Source organism: Hippoglossus stenolepis, chromosome 2, assembly GCF_022539355.2.
Source record: "Hippoglossus stenolepis isolate QCI-W04-F060 chromosome 2, HSTE1.2, whole genome shotgun sequence".
NCBI classification, from domain to species: Eukaryota; Metazoa; Chordata; class Actinopteri; order Pleuronectiformes; family Pleuronectidae; genus Hippoglossus; species Hippoglossus stenolepis.
This window is the reverse complement of record NC_061484.1, coordinates 135,372-159,668: the sequence shown is the minus strand read 5'-3', so window position 1 is coordinate 159,668 and position 24,297 is coordinate 135,372. Positions and strand designations below refer to the sequence as shown.

The 24,297-nt window shown below is 43.1% G+C and overlaps 1 protein-coding gene across 3 annotated transcripts in view; it reads right to left on the bottom strand.

Annotated features, from left to right (window-relative positions):
- Window positions 1-24,297, bottom strand: part of LOC118121988 (neuronal membrane glycoprotein M6-a) — a 45,980-nt gene that overhangs the window by 5,722 nt on the left and 15,961 nt on the right. Inside the window, exons 2-6 of one of the 3 annotated variants that reach the window (XM_035178376.2) lie at window positions 14,255-14,447; window positions 13,183-13,339; window positions 11,885-12,038; window positions 510-583; window positions 285-350 (exon numbers count right to left, since the gene is read on the bottom strand). In XM_035178376.2, the coding sequence (XP_035034267.1) occupies window positions 285-350; window positions 510-583; window positions 11,885-12,038; window positions 13,183-13,339; window positions 14,255-14,447 (644 nt within the window). Of the gene's footprint in view, window positions 1-284; window positions 351-509; window positions 587-11,884; window positions 12,039-13,182; window positions 13,340-14,254; window positions 14,448-24,297 lie in introns of all 3 variants that reach the window. The other 2 variants (XM_035178368.2, XM_035178385.2) reach the window with 2 other exon arrangements.

Sequence of the window (24,297 nt, the reverse complement as noted above, 5' to 3'; positions counted from 1 at the left end):
GTTGTATGCATGTGGTTTTGTGGGGTATATCTGACAGGACTGATCCTTTCCACACCTCAGATATCTGAACAGCATGCTGACTCATCTTCTGTATCACTGCACACATACAAGTTTAGATTTGCTCTGCCCTTCTCTCTCAGTCTCTCTCTAGGTGGAGAGGCCTTTCTATTATTTTTTACTTCTAATGATAAGACAGATAATGTGTGTTCATTTGTTTCCTACTGTAAGCTTTACCCACAAGTTGGAGGGCATACCAGTCAGTGCCAATAAGTACTGATTCTCACCATGGCAATGACAGCAGCTCCTGCTCCTGCCAGTGCGCAAACAAACAGATGGAATGTCAAGTCCAGCTGCAAAACACACAATACAGCTGTCATTTCAAATGTAAATTAATTTGAGTTTGAGAAGTCACAAACCATGATATTTTCATCTAAATTACATCAAATATAAAGCTAGAGGAAAGAGAAAACAGCATGATCCTGCCTGATTATCTCCCAGTGTTCTCTTACCTCATTAGATTCACACATCTTGGAGAACTTTTCAGATCCTGTACACACCTTCCTCTCCTCAGAGATGGTCACTGCTCCTTAAGAAAAGAAAAAGAGAAAAACTATATCATCAGCACAAACTGTGACCATCTCTCCTCAAGGATGGTCACAGCTACTTAACAATAAACAATATATAATTGGCACAAACTGTCTATTTGCTTCATGCATCCATCTTTGACATTAAAGGGATAGTTCACAAAGAAATTTAAATTCAATCATTATCTACTCACCCTTATGCAGATGGAGGGGTGGGTGAAGTGTTTGAGTCCACAAAACACTATTGGAGTTTCAGGGGTAAACAGTGTTGCAGCCAAATCCAATACAATTGAAGACATTAGTTACCTATCTTCAGACATAATAAAACAGGAAAAAGATAACATGCCTCCATACTGCTCGTTTTGTGTCATTAAAGTGTCCGTAAGCCTACATTCATATTCAACTCGAAATGAGGTCATTTTAAGCTTGTTTTAAGCTTAAAAGTCCACCAGAAGTGGCTAAAGTAGCAGACGTTAGCATCTCTGACGGTATGACTGAATGCAGCTCGTAGGAAGATATCAGAGGATTAAAACTTTGTGTAAATGAGGCCATTTCAAGTCGAATTCAAATGTCGGGGCTTCCGGACACTCATATGACACCACACGAGGAGTATGGAGGCATGGTTTTTTTCTGTTGTTTTTTTTACATCTGAAGATAGCTCACTAATTTCTTCAATTGTATTGGATTTGGCTGTCAATTCAGTTTACCCATGAAACTCCAAAAGTGTTTTGTGGACTCAAACACTTCACCCACCCATCGGCATAGGGGTAAGTAGATAATGAGTGAATTCTCATTTCTGGGTGAACTATCCCTTTAACGGTGATGAAAGAGCATTTAAACTGATTACAGTTTTTACTGGGAGAATGACCCCCTTGTGCTGCAGTTGGGAGTGTAGAATCCAAGCCTTAATGAGCCAGCTATTTTCTTTTATTTGTGATTGCTGCCCATGAAAAATTTTCATCAGTTTGCTTACAGAGGCCCATTTGTAGTTTCTATGTTTGTACTGCAGAGGGCAGTGCTTAGAGACACACAATAAAACGCCTCTCACTGTGTGTTGGTTTTATGTGGAGAACCTGGAGACCCTGTTGAAAAGTAAAAATCCAGACACATTTAAGAAGGGAGTTATTGTTCTTACACAGACGCATAGAAAACAACATATCCTCTAACAGGGTTTTAAGTGCACCTGTTACTTACTCATTTACCCAGGAAAACCTGGTTTTACTTATCGAGTTGATATCCAGTGTCATGTGACTGCTTTGCCTGACTGTGTTTTTCAGGTTATGTTCAGCCAGATAAATGAAAGATATCCTCTGTATGTTGAACTCCCTTCCTAGTACAGGACGCAGATCACAGTCCCATCTGCCTAATCCCTGGAAATCCACAACTGAGAAAAAAAAATATATATATACAAACATAGACCTTCTGCCAATGCCAATCAACAATAACACATACACAAACTCAGATCATATTATTATTATTCAGATTATTAAACAATCTTATCTGAGTTGTGTGTTGTATTGTTTTACAGCAATGATGTGTTGAAGGTTAATTTTATTATGTTTGTGATGTTTCTCTGTTTTGCCTTGGATTTTGGGTCAGGCCAGCAGCTCAGTCAGGGAGAGTGACAACAGAGACCTTTACTATGAGGCTGGTTCAACCTACTCTGATTTAACTCAGGGTTAACAAAGAAAGTCTGGATTGACAAACCCTGCTTCAGTAACCCGTGCACTGTATTTCTGAGTGGAGAGAAAGAGATTAAAGAAAGTGAAACTGTTACAGCAAACAACGTCAGGAGACTAATTCAAATTTACTGACTGACTACATTCATAAGAGAAGTATAGAATCTTAATATATCATGTGATTGACATGTAAGTGCAGGCTAATGTGTGAAAACAGTGAGGGTACGTACAGTAAGCTGCTCATAACTCACTGATAGTAAATTTAAAAATATTCCCTAAAGCACTTAGACATTTGATTGTCTCTGTGTGCTGCTATTGAAGAAGCTTTTACATTCATTTCAGCTGCAGCCTAAATCCAAAGTTCACCTGCTGCAAATCAGGATTCTCAACATTTCAAAGTCACACTTCATGAAGCTGAATCCACTTAATCTTCATCAATCACCTTCATCACAACAGAGGTTTCCTCTTACTAATGTGTTAACGCTTGTTTATTGGGTGTAGACATTTTACACAGATCTCATACAAAGTTCTAAAGCTCGATTGAATTAATTGTGCTAAACAAAAGGAAAACAACTAAGTTACACATTGTTTGTCCGATTCCTTCAGTAATGAAGTTAATAATTTAATTTAGGTTTGGGAGCAAGACCACGCCTTGACCACTCCTCTAATTACCCATTAACCCTTCTTATACTGGTCAACCCATCCTGCTGCGTTTGTCTCAGTTAATTCGACCCACCCTCCCTTCCCCTCATTCATTTACCTCCCTACCTCATCCCTACATACATCCCTTCATCCAGGTACAGGCTTCTATAACGACCATGTCCATTTCGCCACCCAGGCAGCTGGCCGGATACAGCGATTCAGTCAGGGAACCTACTAAGGTGATCTAGATTCCCAGCTTTATTGCCGTATCTTTGCAGACTGTACATCCCTCTCCTGCGAGCTATGTAGAGCCTTTTCCCACCCAGCCACAGCTTGAACAATTGCTCCACTACTTTCTTACCCAATTCAGATGCCCCAGACAGAGAGGCATTACACCAGTGGCAAGACGTCAGGACAAAACGTGATTTAGGAGTGCATACTTTAGGCTTAACTATCCAATAGGATGCCAACACCTACATGTAACATAGAGAGTGACAGCAGTTCTAGCCTTTCATGGATGTGATGTTGGAATGGGTGACGCAAAGTGAGGAAGATATATTGGGATGCTTTGTGAGACATCTTCAGACTTGGGGGTCACAATTGTTAATGTTACTCTGTTGGCGTTGGTATATTGTTTTACCTTCTGGCAGAGGTGGACTTAACCATTAGGCAAAGGTCGGCAATTGCCTTGGGCCCCGAACTACCAGGGGCCCCATCAATTTCATTATAAAAATCCATACGCTAAAATGGCATCAGAATGCCTATAATTTATGAGTAACTAGTGTCTCAGCAACCCCCCCCCTATTCCATGAGCGCGTCCACTGAGTGATTCAGGGCGTAAACACAAACAGTGTTGAGCCAGTTCACACTTAAAAATAACTTGTTTATAGTTCAGTTCATACAGGTGAAAATGAACTAGTTCAAGTTCATTTGTTCCATTTTTTATTGGGATTATTAAGATGACAAACGTACGATCAGGTATTTAGTTATTAATCTATGGTGTCGAATCATGAATTGTGTCGCTCCGGTCATTTTAACACTGAGTCCTTCAAGTCACGTCTCGTGTTGTACTGAGTAATTTTTCATGATGTTAAATACAGCCTCATAAACTCTGGAGCGAACCAAACAAACACTAAGTTACTTCATGTACTGATCAGGTCCTAATAACTAGTGAAGGTTGAGAGAGAGCAGGTCAGAGTGGATGAGGACACAGAAACTCCAGCTTGGTACAAACCAAGTGCAGCTTTTGCTCTGATCATGAAGCAGCTGTGACCAGAGAAACTCTGTGTTTTCACTGTTTCCACTGCTCCTATTATCTCACTGTGTGTGTCATTCTGAGTGAGTGGGTGTGTGAGCACACACACACACACACACACACACACACACACACACACACACACACTTTAACTCGCTCCTGGTATTTCCCATGATGGCCTTTACATGATGATTAAAAAAAACGTGAGCGCGTTTTTAAGAGAAAGACATGAAAATAAAAACATTCAAGGGAGAGAAAGAGAAAGCAGGGACAAGGGAGGAGAGTAAGAGAAAGACAGGGGACAAAGGGACAAAGAGAAATGGTAATCATTTTAAAAAGTATATTTTGTTATTATTTCTGTAACTCTGTAAATTGACCTCCTATTGTCTTGTGTGTTATCTTCTCACTTAATTATAACAAGATATAAGACAGAGGCCCATCATCATCAATCAGATATCCTGCTGAAAAGCAAGGTAATAGATAACAGATCTTCCATGTGAATGGACAATACTGTACATTCTTATTGTACAGAGATCATATTGTTTATGAAAATAAGATTTTACTGTGATTACATTTGTAAAACTATTGATATGTTTTGTTGGGTTGGGAAGAAATACAAGTAAGACTTTCTTAGATAAATAAGGATTAAAAATGGTAGAGAACAACGGATGCCACATGCCTGTGTTCGTCTTGGGCCCCCAAATTGCTAAATCCGCCACTGCCTTCTGGTCTCCTTGATGTATTAAGTCTACATTAAACTCTTCTGCATAAGACATCAGCTGGTGCCTGAGTTCTCCTTTCACCAGCTTCCAGAAAACTTCCATCCCACGCACAATCCAACCACACCAGCAGACTGACCAGAACAGCACCTCAGCACACCTCTGAGCTTTTCACTGTTACAAAAGCTTTATCAGAAACCTTCCTTTTAACGAAGAGAAACACTCAGGTCCCAGCACCTCCATTGAGTTTCTCGGCATCACCCTGGACTCAAAATCCTCTCAGGCATCTTTGCCTGCAGAAAAAAAAAAACGCATCACTCTGTTCTTGTCAAACAATCTTCTGGTGCACAGATCGACCAAACGCCAACTACTGTCCCTCCTTGGCCATTTCAATTATGCAATCCGTATAATTCCTCAAGGGAAATCCTTCGTCTCTAACCTGTCGACCAGAGCTGCAGCCGTCCCCTCTCTCCATGATAGAGTTGTCCTGGACAATGCATGCAAAATGGAAATGTGCTTGTCGCAACTTGTTCTTCTCTGATGACTTCATCACTAACCCTGAGGATATCCAAGTTTTCACAGATGCAGCTCCTTCCACAGGTTTCGGCGGCTATTGCAGATGGAGATGGTTTCGCCTCTGCTTGGCCCCTAGAGCTTAAATCTCTCGATTCAGACTCCTGCTGTCTTTCATCTGCGCTTCATGAGATATATCCCATAGTCATAGCTGCCATTCTTTGGGGGCATGAATGGTCCAGAAAGTCCATACTCATCCTGGGAATCATCTCCCAGTTTCAGTTCGGGAGGCAGACACCCTAACCCTAACTCTCTACATTAAAGGGGACATAGCATGCCCATTTTACCACAAGTTGATATGGTTCCTTGGGGTCTTAATGAAATGTCTGTAACATACTTTGGTCAAAATACCACAAGGATCATTTAAAACAGCACCCTTTTTACCCTGTATAAAACAGCCCTCCACAGAGTGACCTGTTTTGAGTGCCTGTTCCTTCAAATGCTAATGAGCCAGCTCCCCCCTCCCCCCTCTCCCCCCATGATTTTAAACGATATAAATTACATATTTTATATGATATAAATTATCAAATATGCATCCCATACTTTGTATTCCCCTTCTGTTGTCCTGGAGTTTTAATTTTCCAAATCACATAATTAAATGTCCCCCTCTGCCCATCCACTACAAGCACACAAGCAGACAGACAGAGAGAGAAAGAGAGGGGGGGGGGCTATGAAGACCATCATTTACCCCCGAACCCCGACATTCAACGGGTACAACAACAAGCGGAGAAAGCAGAATCGCGGGCTGACCTTATATATACAGTCTATGGGGCTGACCAGCGCGGAGAAATGCTCGTCCTGTGTGAACAGCCAGGCGGCTGCGCGCTTGAGAACGGCGCTGCGCTGCCTCGCAGCGGCGCTTCCGCGTCCGGTGTTAACCCGGCGTAACTACTGTAACCCGGCGTACAGTAGTGCTGAACACTGCGGAAGTCTTCCACACTGTTGGCTGTGTGGCGCTGACACAAATTCCAGCTCACGCATGGGAGAGCGAGCGGTCGCGCCCGAGCAACTGCTGCAGCCTCCCAGTCCCAACGATCCAGACAAATGCCACATGTGAGTGAATCGCGGGCTGACCAGCTAACCCTAACCCGGCTGCGCGCTTGGGAACGGCGCTGCGCTGCAGCCTCGCTGCCTCCGGTGTAAACCCGGCGTAATGAGTGTGGGGGAACGGGGGGGAAAGACCATGTAGGGAGACTTCCAGTACCTTGTTACGACACAAAACCCAGGAAGCTCAATCGAGTCGCTCAAGCATGACGTTTCTGACTTAGAGGAACCATAACAAAACGCGCGAGTGTTTTTTTCCCAGAGTTTTTGGGTTGGTAGACATGCCAGATACCCACATTAACGTGTAGAAGCACTAACAAAGTGGAATTTGCATGCTATGTCCCCTTTAAGGAGTAGGCTTAAAACCTTCCTTTACCATAAAGCCTATATGATGTGGGGCTGCCTATCCGCACAGCCTGGTGTCTGCCCGTCAGGAAGTTCAGGATCCAATCACGGAGGGCGGTGTTGAGCCCAAGGTCTCTGAGCTTGGTGACGAGCTTCAGGGGCACGATGGTATTGAATGCTGAACTGTAGTCAATGAACAGCATTCTCACATATGTGTCCCTCTAGTCCAGGTGGGAGAGGGCAGTGTGTTGGGTGAGGGAGATGGCATCTGCAGTCGACCTATTGAAGAGGGTCCAGAGAGTCAGGGAGGGAGGAGGTGATGAAGGGTTTGACTTGCCGCTCAAAACACTTCATGATGGTGGAGGTGAGTGCTACTGGGCGATAGTCATTCAGGCAGAGGATTTTTGTTTTCTTGGGAACAGAGACAATGATGGTCTCCTTGAAACATGCGGGGACTACAGACTGGAGCAGTGACAGGTTGAAAATGTCTGTGAACACATCTGCCAGCTGATCTGCACACACCTTGAGAGCTCGGCCAGGAATGCCATCAGGTCCAGGTGCCTTGCGTGTGTTGATCCGGTTAAGAGATCTCCACACGTCTGCCCTGGATAATACAGGGGGGGCAGCGATCCTCCTGGGCCTCTTGTATCTCCACAGCCGGGGAGTTGCTCTCAAAGCGAGCATAAAAGGTATTCAGATCCTCTGGGAGAGATGCAGACACTACATCAGCACTGCTGGTCTTTCCTTTGTAGTCTGAGATGGTTTTGAGTCCAGCCCACATGTTCCTTGTGTTGGATCCCTTGTAGTGAGACTCCACCTTGTCCCTGTAAAGTCTCTTGGCACTGCTAATAGCATTTCGGAGCGCGTACCTGGACTTCCTGTACTCCTCCAGATCACCTGAGATGTAGGCATCAGTCCGTGCTTTGAGTTTGGCATGGACGTCACCATTAATCCAGGGTTTGTCAGGCCGGCCTGTCACCATTGGTTTCTGTCCTATAGATCTCTGTCCTGTCGATAACCGCATGCAGCTCGTCCAGTGCCTGATTAGTGTTGGCATGTGGCGGAATGTACACTGCTGTTATAACGACCGATGTAAACTCCCTCGGGATATAATAAGGTCAGCATCTGATCATGAGGTGCTCCAGGTCCGGAGAACAGCCCGAAGAAATAGTCTTCACATCTGAGCACCACAGATTGTTCACCATTCAGCAGACACCCCCTCCCTTGCTCTTCCCCGAGTTTGTTGTCCGGTCCTGGCGGTGAATGGAGACCCCCTCGGGAACAATGGCGGAGTCCGGGATCGAGGGGTCGAGCCAAGTCTCCGTGAAAACCATCACATTACAAAACTTAATGTCCCGTTGAAAAACCATCCTGCTATGAAGTTCGTCCAGCTTGTTATCCAGAGACTGAACATTAGCCAGAAGAATACTTGGTAGTGGAGGCCGGTTCTCACGTTTCCTCAGCCGGACTAGGACGCCGGCCCGCGACCCTTGTTTCCTTCGTCGCCTCCGTGCTCCAGGTACGACAGGTAAACAGCGCCATGGGCGGTGAAAAAGTGTTTTTCATAGTCAACCCGATGAGCAGAAGTTGTTCTCTATCATATAGTATGATAGGGCTCGCTTTGTCAGAGTGCACAATGCAGAATAAAGCTGAATAAATAACAAAAAAACAGAAAAAAGAGCAGAGCTGTGGGGGAGCTTGAGACACGGCAGCCTTCCTCGGCACCATCGAGGTCTAGAATGTAGGGGGACACACGACACATGGAACTTCTCTTCCCTCTTCTCCCTCCTTATCACATCCAAAAAATGTATGTCTCATCAATACATGTTACTGACTTGACTTCTTCCCCGGAGTCTCTATGCCTTATCGTCCGCAGATCCAGGGCCACGGTGACAGCCACATCCCAGATTTAGAGATTGTGATCATAATGGTGGATCCTGTATCGCGATACACATCAGGGATTATGATGGTGGATCGCGAATCAGAGATTGTGATCGTAATGGCGGATCCTGTATCGTGCTGGCTGATCGTGAAAATAATGGCGGATCCTGTATCGTGTTGGCATCTGATAGTGGTGGTGGACCACAATTGTGGACTATGGTGGCATCCGATCGTGATGGTGGATCCTGATCGTGGTGGCTGCTGACCGTGGAATATGATTACAACAAGACTGCTTGATATACAATATGTCTACTCAGATACTCTACCATTACTTACAATAATTCATCAATTCATTTCCCTTCCATTATGCTACAAACTGTTTATTCTAACCAATGCTGTAAATACCCTTATCTTTCTGATGTTCTCCATTACACATGGCATCTATTGCACTTCTGTCCATCCTGGGAGAGGGATCCCTCACATGTTGCTCTCTCTGAGGTTTCTACGTTCTTTTTACCCTGTTAAAGGTTTCATTTTTTAGTAGTTTTTCCTTACTCTTGTTGAGGCTAAAGAGCAGAGGATGTCACACCTTGTTAAAGCCCTATTAGACAAATTGTGATTTGTGAATATGGGCTATACAAATAAAATTTGATAGATTGATCCAAACCGATAACACCGCAGTCCTAGATATCCTCAACAAAGGTTGCTCCCGGTCTCCATCAATCAATCAATCAATCAATTCTAATTTGTCATATTGGCGTTTGTGTGTTGTTCCTAGTATGGTACGTTGCAAAAAGAGAGGTGGTAAAATTATTTTTCGCCTAGAGCAGCAGAAGTATACACGCCAGCCCTGCCTAGAGGTCATGATTTGCTAGCTTTTTTGGGGCTTCTTGAGGTGCTCTGAATTCGTTGAATCTGTTTACAACCCTTCTTGCCATCCCAGCCTATCAGACATGTCCATCTACAGTATACTCCTGACTCATATATTTACGCTCCGACGCAGTAAGACAGATAAGCTGGGAATTTCTTTCCCCATCTCCATTTTTGCCTTGATTCATATCTCAGCCCATACAAGCCTCTGATCAAATATATCCGCTCCAGGATTACCGCCATGGCATCATCACAACACCCTCTCTTCGTCTCAGAGACTGAAAAAAAATGGCCACCAGATTCTACTTTCATTCCTTCCGCATCGGAGCAGCATCCACTGCAGCCAAACTGGGCATCTCAGACCAAACCAAGCATATAGTTCTTACATCCGCATCAACCTCACTAATATTTATCAAGCCCAAACTTTTTGGGGGTCCGACATCAACTTGGGTCGAAATGTGCCTGAGATGGAATCCCCACACTGAGTGTCCATCCGTCCAGTCCACGGCATATCCTCCCAGAACAGCCTGACAATGACATTCTTCATCAATCTTCATCCTTTCCCTTCACATCCGAAAGTGCTGTGGTCCATGCTAGTGAATTCATCTCTAATGCTCCTGCGCTCCTTTTTCAGTAATCAGACTTGATCCACCCATAAAAAGTGTCACCTCTGTGTTTATCTATCCAAAGATGGATTAAAGAGGTCTTAGGTCATTTAAGTAGAACAAAAAGTACAAAATACACTGATGCAGAACAAAAACTGAACCTTAATCAATGTACACATGTGTCATAGAGGTTCACTGTAGGTATCACATGTCAAAGACAGTTCATAAATATTGAAATACTGTTACTAAAGAGAAGAAATGAAAATGACAAAATAAAATGACCGTGTTTCTTTACTTATCTTTCTGCTTAGCTGCCCCTACACTTAAGGTTGTAGCACCACACAGTGGTTTTCCATGGTAAATGATTAATGGTTGGTATTTGTATAGCGCGTTTCTAGTTTTGATGACCACTCAAAGCGCTTTACAGTACAGTTTGCAATTCACAAACACATTCATACAGTGCATCTATGAGCAGCACTTGCTTGGATTAATATGTAAAATATGCAGAGACAGAATACAAAAAGCAGATAAACAGTTTCTATGGATAATAGGAAAAATATTTCCACTACTAAATCTCACAGTGAAGAAAATGAAATATTTCTTTCAAAATAAATAGAACTTGTAGCTGTGGTCTCAATGACATCATAATGTACAGCTCTTCTCAGGCCAAAGCAAGGTCAATGAACGTCAAATTTCACCAAGTTGAAAGAGGAATATGATAGTGTTCCAGTTGTTATGGCCTTGTGGAGGTGACTCAGAGAGACCTCTAGGTGAACCAGGGAGGTGGCACAGCTGAGACTGATTGTCCAATCAACTCTCCCTGGATTCAAAAGGCAGCAGCTAAGCTGCCAGAGGAGACACTTGGGAGAGAAACACAGGAGACGCAAAAGGACTGAGACGCACATGAGCAAAGCTCATAAAGGAGGGACCGAGACTGAGCGGAGCTGGAAAGCTGGAGACCAGCAGAAATTACTGAACCCTTTTAAGTTTATGTTTTGTGAGTTTATGTTTGTATCACGTGGTTAATAAAAGATGGTGAAAAGCAACCACTTTGTCTTTGGCTGTGTGTGGGAAACCCCAGTGGCATCAGACATTGCAACAGCCCTGTACAGAGACAGCCATGGCAATGTTGGAGGGATTTTAGATTTGACTATTAACATACAGACTGTAAGTAAAGACCATCATTGATATTACCAAATCTGACTTATTCTGCCTTTGCCTTTAACAGATCTGCTTAACTGGAATGCAACCATTTTTTAGAATATTTAAACGAGCTCCAAAAGTGTTGGAAAAAAATAATCATGAAAACTTTCTGTTTATGACCAGTATTTATATTGCTGTATTAGTTTAAATCAGTTTAAATGAAAGTTATAATGGATGTTCTCCCCAAGGTCTGATAAGGCCTCTTTGAATGTATAAATACTGTTGATCAGGTGTTTTTATTTCTGTGATGTGAAATTATCATGTTTTATTGTTTTATGTCCATTATATATACTAAGGGACCACACATAAAAATGTGCCCTGTGCTTTATCTGGTGCAATATGTTAATGTACACTGTCCCTGTTTTAAATAAACAAATATAAACCACCACAAAGTCAAGATGGCAAAAATTTCAGTGACTAGAACAACAACTATATAGGGCAGATATGGCACATCAGTGATCATTCATGTCATAATGGCACTTACCGAACTGACGCAGGTCCAGGCAGAGGTTGGCTCCCTCCAGCAAGCTGGTGTTCTGACACATGGACCAAACGTTGAAGTACATGAAGACTGGCAGGCTGGTGAATGCTGTCACTCCAAGCCACACCAGGAAGAACAGGTAAGCCAGGAACATGAGCTGCAAACACACCATCACAGATAATGCAGTTGGGGGGATTAGGGGGTCCTCAAAGAAAGGTCCCCAACAGGATATTTATGCTGTATACAGAGGTTTCTAAATTTTTTCCCCCTGTTAATAGGGTTTTTTGGGGTAGTTTTCCCTTACTCTTGTTGAAGGTTAAGAGCAGAGGATGTCGCACCTTGTTAAGCCCTATTAAACTAATTGTGATTTGTGAATATGGGCTATACAAAAACAATTTGATTGATAAAGTACACGTAAATCAGTTAAAGTTAGGTTTTACATCGATGGCATGTTATTTAATCAAACATATCTTTTTTTTTAATTAGGATTACCAGATCATTTTATACATATGATAATGTGACATGTAGAATACTGCATTTAGTAGGCAACAGCAAGCAGTATGTGTGCAGTTCAATAATAAGCGGTCATTTTTATGATAATAAAGAAACAGGTCAGTCAATGCAATTATGTGGCTCATTGATGTTTTTTTTAACAAAGACAAATAAAATTATCAGTCTGTGGATATACACAAAACACTGATCAGTAGGATCAATTTATCATTGGATTTGGTCTCTGTCAGTGACTGTATATAAAGATGGTTGACGTGAACAGTTGCCTAAAAGTGAACCCAAAATTTCTGTTTCGCCCCTTGGTGGCCGGCTGCAGTATAGGTCTGGAACCCCACTCCATTTAGGTAAATAATATTTTCTTAAAAATGGTTTAATTTTAATTTTAATTCGGCTTTAATTTGTTATTATATGCATTAAAAACAAGATCAAATGTGATGATTGTCAGCTGAAACTTACTACTGATTGGTCAGACATCTGCATACCACAGCTCCACGATCCTTACTGCGCAGACACTAGTTCCAGATTATGTCACCAGCAAAAACTGCACCCATATCTAGGTTAATTGACCTAATTTGTGTACAGTGGAGACACTTTGTATAACTTCATATATAGTTACTGTTTGGGTAATTTCTTGACAGTAAGAAAAAGATGATATCACCAGACTTGCCCTCTAACCACACCAGCTATCACTGTCATTTACCATGAAACATCTTGCTGTCTATACCCAGCTTAAAAGGATTAATAGAAATAAATATCAGTGTATAACTCTATTAGTTCTAAATTGTTCTTACGAATGCAGTCAGGCAGCGTCCACAGGCAGTGATCTTGAACTCTCCATAGAGATCCCTAATGGCTCCAGTGGTGAAAAAACCCTCTACGAGCAACAGGACTCCGAATACAAAGAATCCAGCTGCAAGGCCATAGATGATATACTTCAGGAGGTCAATACTGTGGAGAGAACACACACACACACACACACACACACACACACACACACACACACACACACACACACACACACACATACAGTCTGAGCTCTCACTGAGTATTTATTTATTTGTGTATTTATTCAGGCTTACCTTTCTAGAGTAGAGTAGGAGCCAGAGCTTTCAGCTATCAAGCTCCTCTCCTGTGGAATCATCTTCCAGGTTCAGTTCGGGAGGCTCAAACCCTCTCTATGTTTAAGAGTAAGCTTAAAACCTTCCTTTTTGATAAAGCTTATAGTTAGAGCTGTTCAGGTCTGTCTTGGACCTGCTCTTAGTTATCCTGCTAAAGGTCTAGAATGTTGAGGGATGTGTTACATAACCCTTAGGCTTGAAAAGGATGGTGATCACTACCTTAAAAGATCTGTGGAAAGTTTTTTGAGTTTTCATATATGCTAAAGACCTCACAAAAGTGTTTGTTTCGTTCTTTTTAATGGTTATTTTAGTTGTGGGATCTTTCCCTTGTATCAAGATGCTAATGTAATGTATATTCTACAATGTTTCGTTATATCTCACATGAGAAGACTTTTTGTTGCTACCTATACAGTAGATTAGGGTGTTTGAACATCAAAAAGTCTTCATTTGTGCTATTTTACATGCTCGCTGTTCCTCACAGGTCACTATGATGTACCTTGTTTATAGTACAAAATATTCCCCTTGAATCAGAAAACTTCACTCAACTTCACTCACTGTTCATCTGAGAAGGGCTTTGCCGTATATGAAGGGGAATTACAACATGCTGTTACTTCAGAAAGGCTGGTAGAATTTGGCTGAGAACATTTGCCATTTAAAGTGATTGTGGTAAAACAAGAAAACCCACAGGTGAGGTCCTTTGATCTGTGTAAGAAGTGATGGTTAAAAACACTTACAAGTCACTTACATCATAAACACATCCAGTGTTTCTCCTGGGGCTCTGATGACTTCAAAGTAGTTCTGCAGGATGCTGACAGTGCCGCTCAAAGCCTCGTGGCCACACCCACAAAACAAGGCCACGCCCATGTAGAGGAGAATGGTGGCAATGAGAGAGGCCCAGGGCAGACTGCCCACACATCGCTCACAGCACTCCTTACAGCCTGAAAAAACACAAAACACACAGTTTTAGTCTTCAACAGTCAACCGCTGACTGAAACTCTGATTGTACAAGATAATTCAGAGTTCATCAAATCAATTCAACTGAAACATCCAAGACCAGTAATGGATATATGTATCCACAACCATGTAAAAAAAAATATCAGAGGATACCAAAGGAGGAGATGTGTATCAGAAATGTGAACACCACTGCTTCGAAAGACTCAAAGCTCAGTTGAGAGTGCCAAAATGAAAAGTGCTGCAAAGCAGCAGCTGTGTCCTAAGGTGTATTCATTAATTGTTGCTTTATTAATGATTAGAGGTACTGAAACTATAAAAGGATAATGTTCTTATTAACATTCACTTTCTTTGGACAGTGAAACAATAATTGTGCAGATGTCATCACGTCACCGTATAAAAATATCATAATATCAGCAGCTTTTGGATTTCAGCATGTGTGTGTGTGAAACCACACACACACACACACACACACACACAGACACACTTTCATATAAGCAGACATGCAGCCACTCAGCTTCACTGAAACCATACATGTAGACAGAGCGTCAATCCTACAGAGAGTGGAACAAAGATAAAGAGAAGCCTAGACACCACTCTTCCTCCCTCCCTCCTTCACCTCCTCATTGCACAGAAAGGGGTTTGTGTGTGTGTGTGTGTGTGTGTGTGTGTGTGTGTGTGTGTGTGTGTGTGTGTGTGTGTGTGTGTGTGTGTGTGTGTGTGTGTGTGTGTGTGTGTGTGTGTGAGTCATCGTGCTGCTGAAGTTTAATTGACCAGCCTTGTTGCCATGCCAACAGGGGTGTGGCAGGAGGCTGCTGACCCACTTTGCCTGCAGTGTTGTCATGGCAGCAGCACAGCGCTCCAAGTGTTGCAGTCACACTAATGCACATACATGTGCTGTATTTTCATACAGTGACGGACACACACACTCAACAGATACACCTACAAAGCATCTATTTAAATTGACACAAAGTCTGGTTTGTGAGAAATGATCAGCACACAGATGTCTGTTTCACTATAGAACGTGAGCCAGTAATGGAGGAACAAAACTAGCTGTGATGCCTAGTAAGAAGGTACCATTTTGCATTTACGGACTCCATTTAATAAAGCATTCATTACTCATGAGCTACGCGCTCAGTGTGGTTATGCAGGAGACAAATATGGATTTTACCTTTATTTTTACACATAAAGAATATTGATTCAGGCTACATTTGTGTGACAGTTCTGAGGCAGATGCACAGGCACAGTGACGGATGTGTTTGATATTGTTAGGGTCTTTTGTACAGAGTGCTCTTTTATACTTTTATATATCTGCAGTTATGTATGTGTATGTCTTTCTGACACTGTGTGTGTGCGAGTATTTGTGACCATGAATCCTGAATTTCAGCCATGTTATAATCCTCTTTACATTTCCATACTTGGGCTTAAAATGCAAGAAAGGTCCATTGACCTGGTAAAATCTGGGACAAGCTAAACACAAAAGGAATTGCTTTCAGCCTATATGTGTGGCTATTTTCTTTTTTTTAGAAAGAGGTACAAATATTTACACATAATATGACATAAAACATCCATCTGCTGTCTCAACGCACAAAGTTGTGATAAGATTCACATTCAGCTGGTTAGTGTATCTTGCAGCAATCGAAAAAGCGAATTACTGTCTATTTATAATAGAAAATGACATCAAAGCGATGGCTCTATCTATTACACTTCAATTGCATATTTTATAATTTTGTATTGTGTATTTGTAACTTGATTTTTGTTTTTCTTCAACAATTTCATTGTTTACATTCCTGGTGGCCTCTTTCCAGATAACTATCAATATTTCTCAACAATAACTGTGTGATTTGATTGACGCTGGCATTGATTTTTAGGCCTTCATGGTACTGATTGAATAAGGAATAATTTGTGACTTAAATTTTTTATCCAGTGGCAGTAGTTAAGCAATTATACTGTGTGTGTGTGTGTGTTTGTGTGTTTGTGTGTGTGTGTGTGTGTGTGTGTGTGTGTGTGTGTGTGTGTGGTGCTTGGTGCTTTCTTTCTTTCTTTCTTCCTTTCTTTCTCTCTCCTATGTTTCACCTATGTTTACCTGCGGGGCTAGATCAGTGCGCATGTACAGCCTGGATAAATAAATAATTAATCCCCATTAAATTGTTCAACTGCCTGTAAAATCATGATTGGAGATGAGCACATCAATAACACAGGAATCAATACTTACAGATACAACTTGCTACTCAATCCGTATTGATAACAACTACTGATTACAAAAGGCTGTCTATTTGAAAACTATAATGCTGTGCAAGGCTTTCTATTCTTTTATAGCACAGGTACCCTCTTTTTACCTTGTTAAAGTTATTTTTTTTGGTAGTTTTTCCTTACTCTTGTTAAGGGTTAAGGGAAGAGGATGTCACATCTTGTTAAAGCCCTATTAAACAAATTGTGATTTGTGAATATGGGCTATACAAATACAATTTTATTGATTGATTGATGGTTTGCACCGTGACAGTGTCCTGTTGGTCAAAAAAGAGATGAGCCATCATTTGCTCCCCAGCCCACAACCCCATCATGACAAAGCAAAAATATGGGATGATCTTGCAAGCGAATCAAGTAAAAGGAGTCATCAGAGAACAAGTAGAACATGTAGTAAATGTTTAAAAAAATACTTAAATAGACATTATCTTAAAGGGGACATAGCATGCAAATTCCACTTTGTTAGTGCTTCTACACGTTAATGTGGGTATCTGGCATGTCTACCAACCCAAAAACTCTGGGGAAAAAACACTCGCGCGTTTTGTTATAGTTCCTCTAAGTCAGAAACGTCATGCTTGAGCGACTGATGGCTCTCCTGGGTTTTGTGTCGTAACAAGGAACTGGAAGTCTCCCTACATGGTCTTGGCCCCCGTCCCCCGCCCCCACACTCGCTACGCCGGGTTTACACCGGAGGCTTCCACACTGCCAGCTGTGTGGAAGACTTCCGCAGTGTTCAGCGCTACTGTACGCCGGGTTACAATAGTTACGCCGGGTTACAGTAGTTCCGCCGGGGTACACCGGACGCGGAAGTGCCGCTGCGAGGCAGCGCAGCGCCGTTCTTAAGCGCGCAGCCGCCTGGCTGTTCACACGGGACGAGCATTTCTCCGCTGGTCAGCCCCATAGACTGTATATATAAGGTCAGCCCGCGATTCTGCTTTCTCCGCTTGTTGTTGTACCCGTTGAATGTCGGGGTTCGGGGGTAAATGATGGTCTTCATAGCCCCCCACCCCTCTCTTTCTCTCTCTGTCTGTCTGCTTGTGTACTTGTAGTGGATGGGCAGAGGGGGACATTTAATTATGTGATTGGGAAAATTAAAACTCCAGGACAACAGAAGGGGAATACAAAGTATGGGATGCATATTTGATAATTTATATCATATAAAATATGTAATTTATATCGTTTAAAATCATGGGGGGAGAGGGGGGAGGGGGAAGCTGGCTCATTAGCATTTAAAGGAACAGGCACTCAAAACAGGTCACTCTGTGGAGGGCTGTTTTATACAGGGTAAAAAGGGTGCTGTTTTATATGATCCTTGTGGTATTTTGACCAAAGTATGTTACAGACATTTCATTAAGACCCCAAGGAACCATATCAACTTGTGGTAAAATGGGCATGCTATGTCCCCTTTAAAGAAAAACTCCTGCATAAAAGTTAGGCAGTGCACAGCTGTTTCATTAATAGTTTTGTGACTGACTCAACCAGCTCTCAAAGATATGTTAAAATACGATATACTGTAAGTATCGATGAATGTGTCACCAAGAATTTTTTAAAGCGACACGATATTTTTGTTAAAATAGTTAACTAGAATAGCACTCAGGAGAATGCACAACCACACCAAGGCCCAACAATACACATGATTATCATTTCTTATAGTAGAAATATAAAAGAATGAAAGAATTGTTCTGATAACCAAAAATTATACATTTTTCATAACATAGTTACATAAACATAGTTCAAGCAAGTGAAAAATCTGCATCAGAATATAATGTGATTTTCCCAGGGCCAGGCCCTATCCCTGGTGTAAATTGGTTTCATGTTTTTGTGTATTCTTGTAAATAAATGGACCAACAAACATGCATGGGTGAAAACATAAGCTTTACATAACTACATAATTATATACAATGCCATTAAAGTGTAGTGTCTCAGCATGAGACTGAACATCTGTTCAATTACAAACAAAAATGATTTTTCCAACTGCACACTTGCCAGGAGAAAAAGCACATATTTATGTATGTTTTTTCAGCATTCTAGCCTTTATCTGGTTGTCAACTGCGAAGTATGACACAGCAAAGTTCCAAGGCACAAATTAAATTATGGACACTGCTGTTATGTAGCATATGCTCTAACCATTCAGCCAGCAGAATGCTCCAGCTTCAACCCACAAACATTTAAGTAGATTAGTCCATTAAGTTACACTTAATTCACAGTTAAATTCATTAACAGAATGTTATTTATTTTTATTGTAACTGTGTGAATGGAGAATTTGAATCACTTACTCTGTAAGATGAGCAGAAGAGAGACAAACTTTGGTCATTAAGTCATGCACAGATTAATTTGGAGAGGCTCTATAAAATGGTACAAACTGGAAACACTACCAGGACTTCACAAGTGCAGGCCAGGAAATTTAACATCGGTATGGCATAATTCAGAGCTGGGAGCTACAAAATCAAATACCCAACAAATTACTCTTTGCTTCTTTGCTTGCTTCTGCTTGCATAGAACAGTACTTCAAGACTTATTCTTTTTTCATTCAATTATATAGAGATCTGTGTTTTGATATTTCTTATGTATAAATCAAAACTTGGGCTGATGGTGGTAAAAGAAATGTCACTTCAGAAACTGCAAAATTGTGTATTGCATTCAGGGTTGGGGTTGACCACTTCCACCAACCACAACCATCCAAGTGAGCTAGCGGTTCACAGTAAAGCTATTTATCATCTCTTGTGTTAGTGGAAAGTGATTCAATTAACTTCAGAGAGAGGAAAAAGGAGCAAACCCCTTGTCCATCGCTTCATTCTCTCCAGTATCTCTTTCTTCCCCTCTCTCCTCCTTCCTGACCCTCTCCTCTCTCACCCTCTGTAGGCCTGCTAAGTCAATTTGTATCGACTTATTCCTCCCTCCATTAAATTCCTTTATATTAGTGGCCATAATAATGAAAAGGATATAAGGCACAAGGGGCCCTCTCGGTTTTCCCATTAACCTCTACAATAAATCAGAAATTAATTCAACAAATTACACAACTTACAAATTGCACAACTTAGGGTAAATATTTTCATTTCTGTAGGTTCAGAAAGTGGCATGCCTGGATAAACCACTGATTATATGGTGTCAATGTTTTTTATGACTTTTTATAATTATATACGTACCCTTCTTCTTCTTGGTTTTACTTGAAAAACATACTTTGTAAATAAATTTCCTTCATGCTACCATATTTAAAGGTTAATTACAGTGAGTCAATCTCTACCCAGTTCATTAAAAGTTAAACATTTCCTGTCATACACCCAACATCATGAAGTGGTGGGTTTTATGCATCCTGTTAAACTGATCTAAATTTAACAAAAGTTAGATAATTAGCAAGTGTTGGGATGTGTTACTTGTCTGAAAAAAAGCTTCTCCAAAGAACTGTGTACCAAAAACTCCAACCTGACAAACAAAACCTCAACAACAGACAGATCAAATAGGAATGGATGCAGCTCTCAGAGCACAGCAAGGTTTTAGGCCGGTGTTTATTAACCTGGTTTGTTCTAGGATTTTTGTCATCCATCCATCTATTATCCAAAACACTTATCCCTCTATAAGGGTCACAGGGGTGCTGCCAATCCCAGTTTACTTAGGTGAAAGGCAGAGTACACCCTTGATAGTTTGCAAACAGTGGTGTAGTGCAGGGTATATGCAGGTATAAGGCGTATACCTACTTACTTTTCAATAAGCATAGAGTATAATCCCTTCTGAATCACCTCTGGTGCGCATAATTCAGTAGCAAACCTTTTTTTCCTAGGACAACAAAAACCTCACCAGCCTTACTCTGTCTCTGATTGTTTAGTAATGTTGCTTTTGTTGATTGGTTTGTTGTTTTGTTTGCTGGGGTAGGTAGTAGGAGTGGTGATTAGTAAATTAGGAGTATCAGAAAAAATCCAATCATAGGCAGAGTAGGGCAGGTCATGTCTGTGTTTGTCTTCATGGCTGACTTAGTTTCTGTATTTTTTATTCTTAAACCCCTGTTGAATTTTTTCCTATCTGACTTTGTTCCTCTGTGGGTCTCATGATTCTCTCTAGTCGATTAATTAGTTCTCTGTGTCTGTGTTCTGTATTTGTGTCCAAATTCAGACGTTATGACAGAACAAACTGGCCAAACAGACCCAACAGCCATCCACCAAACTCCTAACCAAGAAATATGCCTTGGAGAACATGATGGTTTAAGAAATCTAATGGAATGCAATCAGGCCATCATGGACCAATTATCTCTATAAACTCAGCATATTGCTTACCTCATATTTTTGTCCTCTCCCCCAGTGCAAGCCAATCAGCCAACTCAGTCACCTTCACATCTGCAATCTTTGCAGGGAATCATATGCACCAGACCCGACACTGTTCTTCTGTGACCAGGTAAAGGTCATGGGTTCCTTCTTCAATTCCAGTCACTTTCACCTCTGAGGCATCCAAGGTACTGTACAATATATGGTGGGCTTATAATGGGGAAGAGCTCTGGATTGGGCAGAGGCCATACTATCTCAAACAGATGTCTCATCCTTTACATGTAAGGATTTAATGGTTAAAATCTGAAATGTGTTTGATCACCCTGATGTTCTTGGTAAATCTTTGTCAGGGATCCCGTAGTGAAGCCGAATACTCAGTGTTGTTAGCCTCCAGAGATGGACCTACTGATCTTAACTCAGTTGTGTTGCTTGCAATCATGTGGGACAATTGTCTACAAGAATGTTACAGACAGAAGGCAGGCCATTCTCGTCACTCCTATACCCCCTGTATCTCTCCGTCATCCAGCCTGCACCTGCAGACCTCTCCAACCCTGCCATTTAACAACCTCTCGAGGAGCACATGCAGGGATAGGTTCTCTTTCAACATTCGTTTCGGTATCTCACTATGGAACACGCCCACCGCGCTATCCCCCAGAAGCAATTTTACACAACGCCAGTCCTGACTGGCAGGCAGACGTGACATCTGTCACCAGAGGAGGAACTTCCTTCTTCTATATATAGACCCGACGTCACATCATCACCTCAGTCTAAAACCTCTTCTCGCTCCTAGAAGCATCCTCTCAGACGGCAGGTGTAGCTAACGGGCTAACTACTCTGTCGACGAGCGCTACCTGAACGCTGCATAGCTTCCTGAGTTTAGTAGATAGTCACCATAGTAGTTACTCACCTCTTCCAGTTTTATCGGAAGAGATGGCAACCATGGACCCTGCTCCTGCCCTCACCATGGACAAAAGCAAGGTACTGCCGAGGTTGTGCACATGTGGTAACAAAATCTCGGGGGCAGATACCCACTCTGTATGTTCGACATGCCTCGGGCTGGAACACGCCCGAGAATCGCTAGCATCGCCAGAATCGCCTTTCCACAAAAACCAACCAACGCAGGCTAGCGTGCCAAGCTAACTTGTCAGCGTTGGATCCTATGATGGGGGTAGCCGTCCCCCGTCCACAGGAGAGAGTGGAGAGCACCTAGGGAAACTCGCCCCACTGGGGCGATCAGCTCGACGCTGTTGCACCGCTACATGACTCCGACGAGCATGAGACCGACCTAATGTCCGGACAGGGCGTAACCGTCGGTGGTGACTCCGACTCACTGGAGTCCATTAGCCTCTGCTCCGAGGATGACGAGGTGGACGTGGAATCCATTTTCACCCCACCAGCTGCAAAGCTGACGACCGAAGATGGTACATGCAGCCCAAACCTGGCTCCCAGCATGGAGCCAGGACCTGGCATGGACCTGCACGAGGACTGTAAGACAGTGGCTGCTCAGCTTGGAATTGTGTTGGCCTGAAGCCCTCACAGAGACCACCATGTCGCGCTATGAGGCTAAAAGGCTCCCCAGAACAAAAGCTTCCACCAAACAGCTTCTGCCGTTTTTTCAGAGCAAGCCACCTCAAGGGCGCCTGGGCGAAGAAGCCCTTCACTTCCAGCGTGACGGCGGGTGATCCAGCTGCCCATCCTGCCACTCTGGGTGCCAAGAGGAAGACGCGCGTTACCTAGCACGCTTCTTCCAGTGGGGGAGGACAGGTTCAGCCAGACCCCTGTTTCCCTCCTGGCGAAAGATGTTCCGTTCCAAGGGGCTTGTTCCAGACAAAAAGGCATGCAGAGGTCATGTTAGCGCTCACAGTTCACGTAAACACAAAGAAGAGAAAGGTCAGCGCTGCAAGAGCCCTGTGGAGCCGCAGCCGAGTGTTTCCAAAAGCACAAAGTGCACAAGCACTTGTGCCCAAACACACACCAAATCCCTTTCCACTCTGTAAAATGTTCAATAAATATCACATGCGGTGCTCATCCAGTCCACGTGCTGAGGGCGCAACCTCACATGATAGAGGAGCAGAACATGGTGGTGCGGGCTCGCATGACACCACAAGGGGGCAGTATGGCTCCACCTATGGGACAGCGAGCCAGCCTGCCTGTTGCAAATGGCAATATGAGCGCTGGAACGGCGCAGCCCATGTTACCTGCCGCTGCACAGGCACTAGGATCGCTGGAGGCTCGAGCCCGACAGTGGCGAGCCTGTGGGGCATCAGAGTGGGTAATAAAATCTGTGACCAGGGGTTACAGGCTTCTATTTGCGTCCACTCCACCCCGTTTCAACGGGATATCGCAGTCACAGACGCAGGATGAAAATGCGCATATCTTGCAGAAAGAAATCACTGCAAACTGAGCCCGACGCACCACAGTCATCGCCAGGTCTTAGTCTCCATGGCTTGTGTCCACGCGCTGCACCCGTGGAGATGCACAGTTTTTCTGACCAAAGGCATTGCCATGGGAACGGTGCTGGCACGAAGAGTTATTACAACAGATGCCTCTCTTGCGGGCTGGGGAGCCAAGCAAGAGGGGAGGGCAGTGAGTGTAACATGGAGTTTGCAAATGCAGTCCGTTCACATACACTGCCTGAAACTATTGGCTGTATCACTGGCACTGAAACATTTTCTGCCCCTTCTCAGAGGGCAGCATGTTCTGGACAGAACAGACAATACCACCGTGGTGGCATATATCAACAGGGGGGGCTGTGCTCACGTCATCTTCCTACATGGGCACACAGACTGATTGTGTGGAGCGGCTCTCATCTGTTATCCCTCAGGACACACATGTGCTGGGCATACTGAACTGGGGAGCAGATTTGTTCTCCAAGGGCAGCCCTCGCTACAACGATTGGAAACTCCATGGTGAGGTGATAGCTCAGATATGGAGAAAATTTGGCCTGGCAGAAATAGATCTGTTCGCGTCAGAAGAGAACGCAGAGTCCCCGATGTTTTATTCCCTGACCGGCCAGAACGCTCCAATCGGGGTGGATGTTATAGCGCACGACTGGCCGCATCTTCTACTGTACGCTTTCCCCCCATTAGAGCTGATCACTCCTACTCTTGCCAGAGTGCGGGAGAGAGGTCATGCCCTAATTATAATAGCTCCCCGCTGGCTGGTGAAACACTGGCTAGCGGAGATATACCAGCTATTGTGCGCTCAGCCATGGCCTCTACCTCTGCGCAGGGATCTCCTGTCACAGGCGCACGGAGAGATTTTTAACCCTCATCTGGAGCGCATGGCTCTATGGGCTTGGCCTGTGAGAAGCTGGACTTCCACAGAGTGTCAT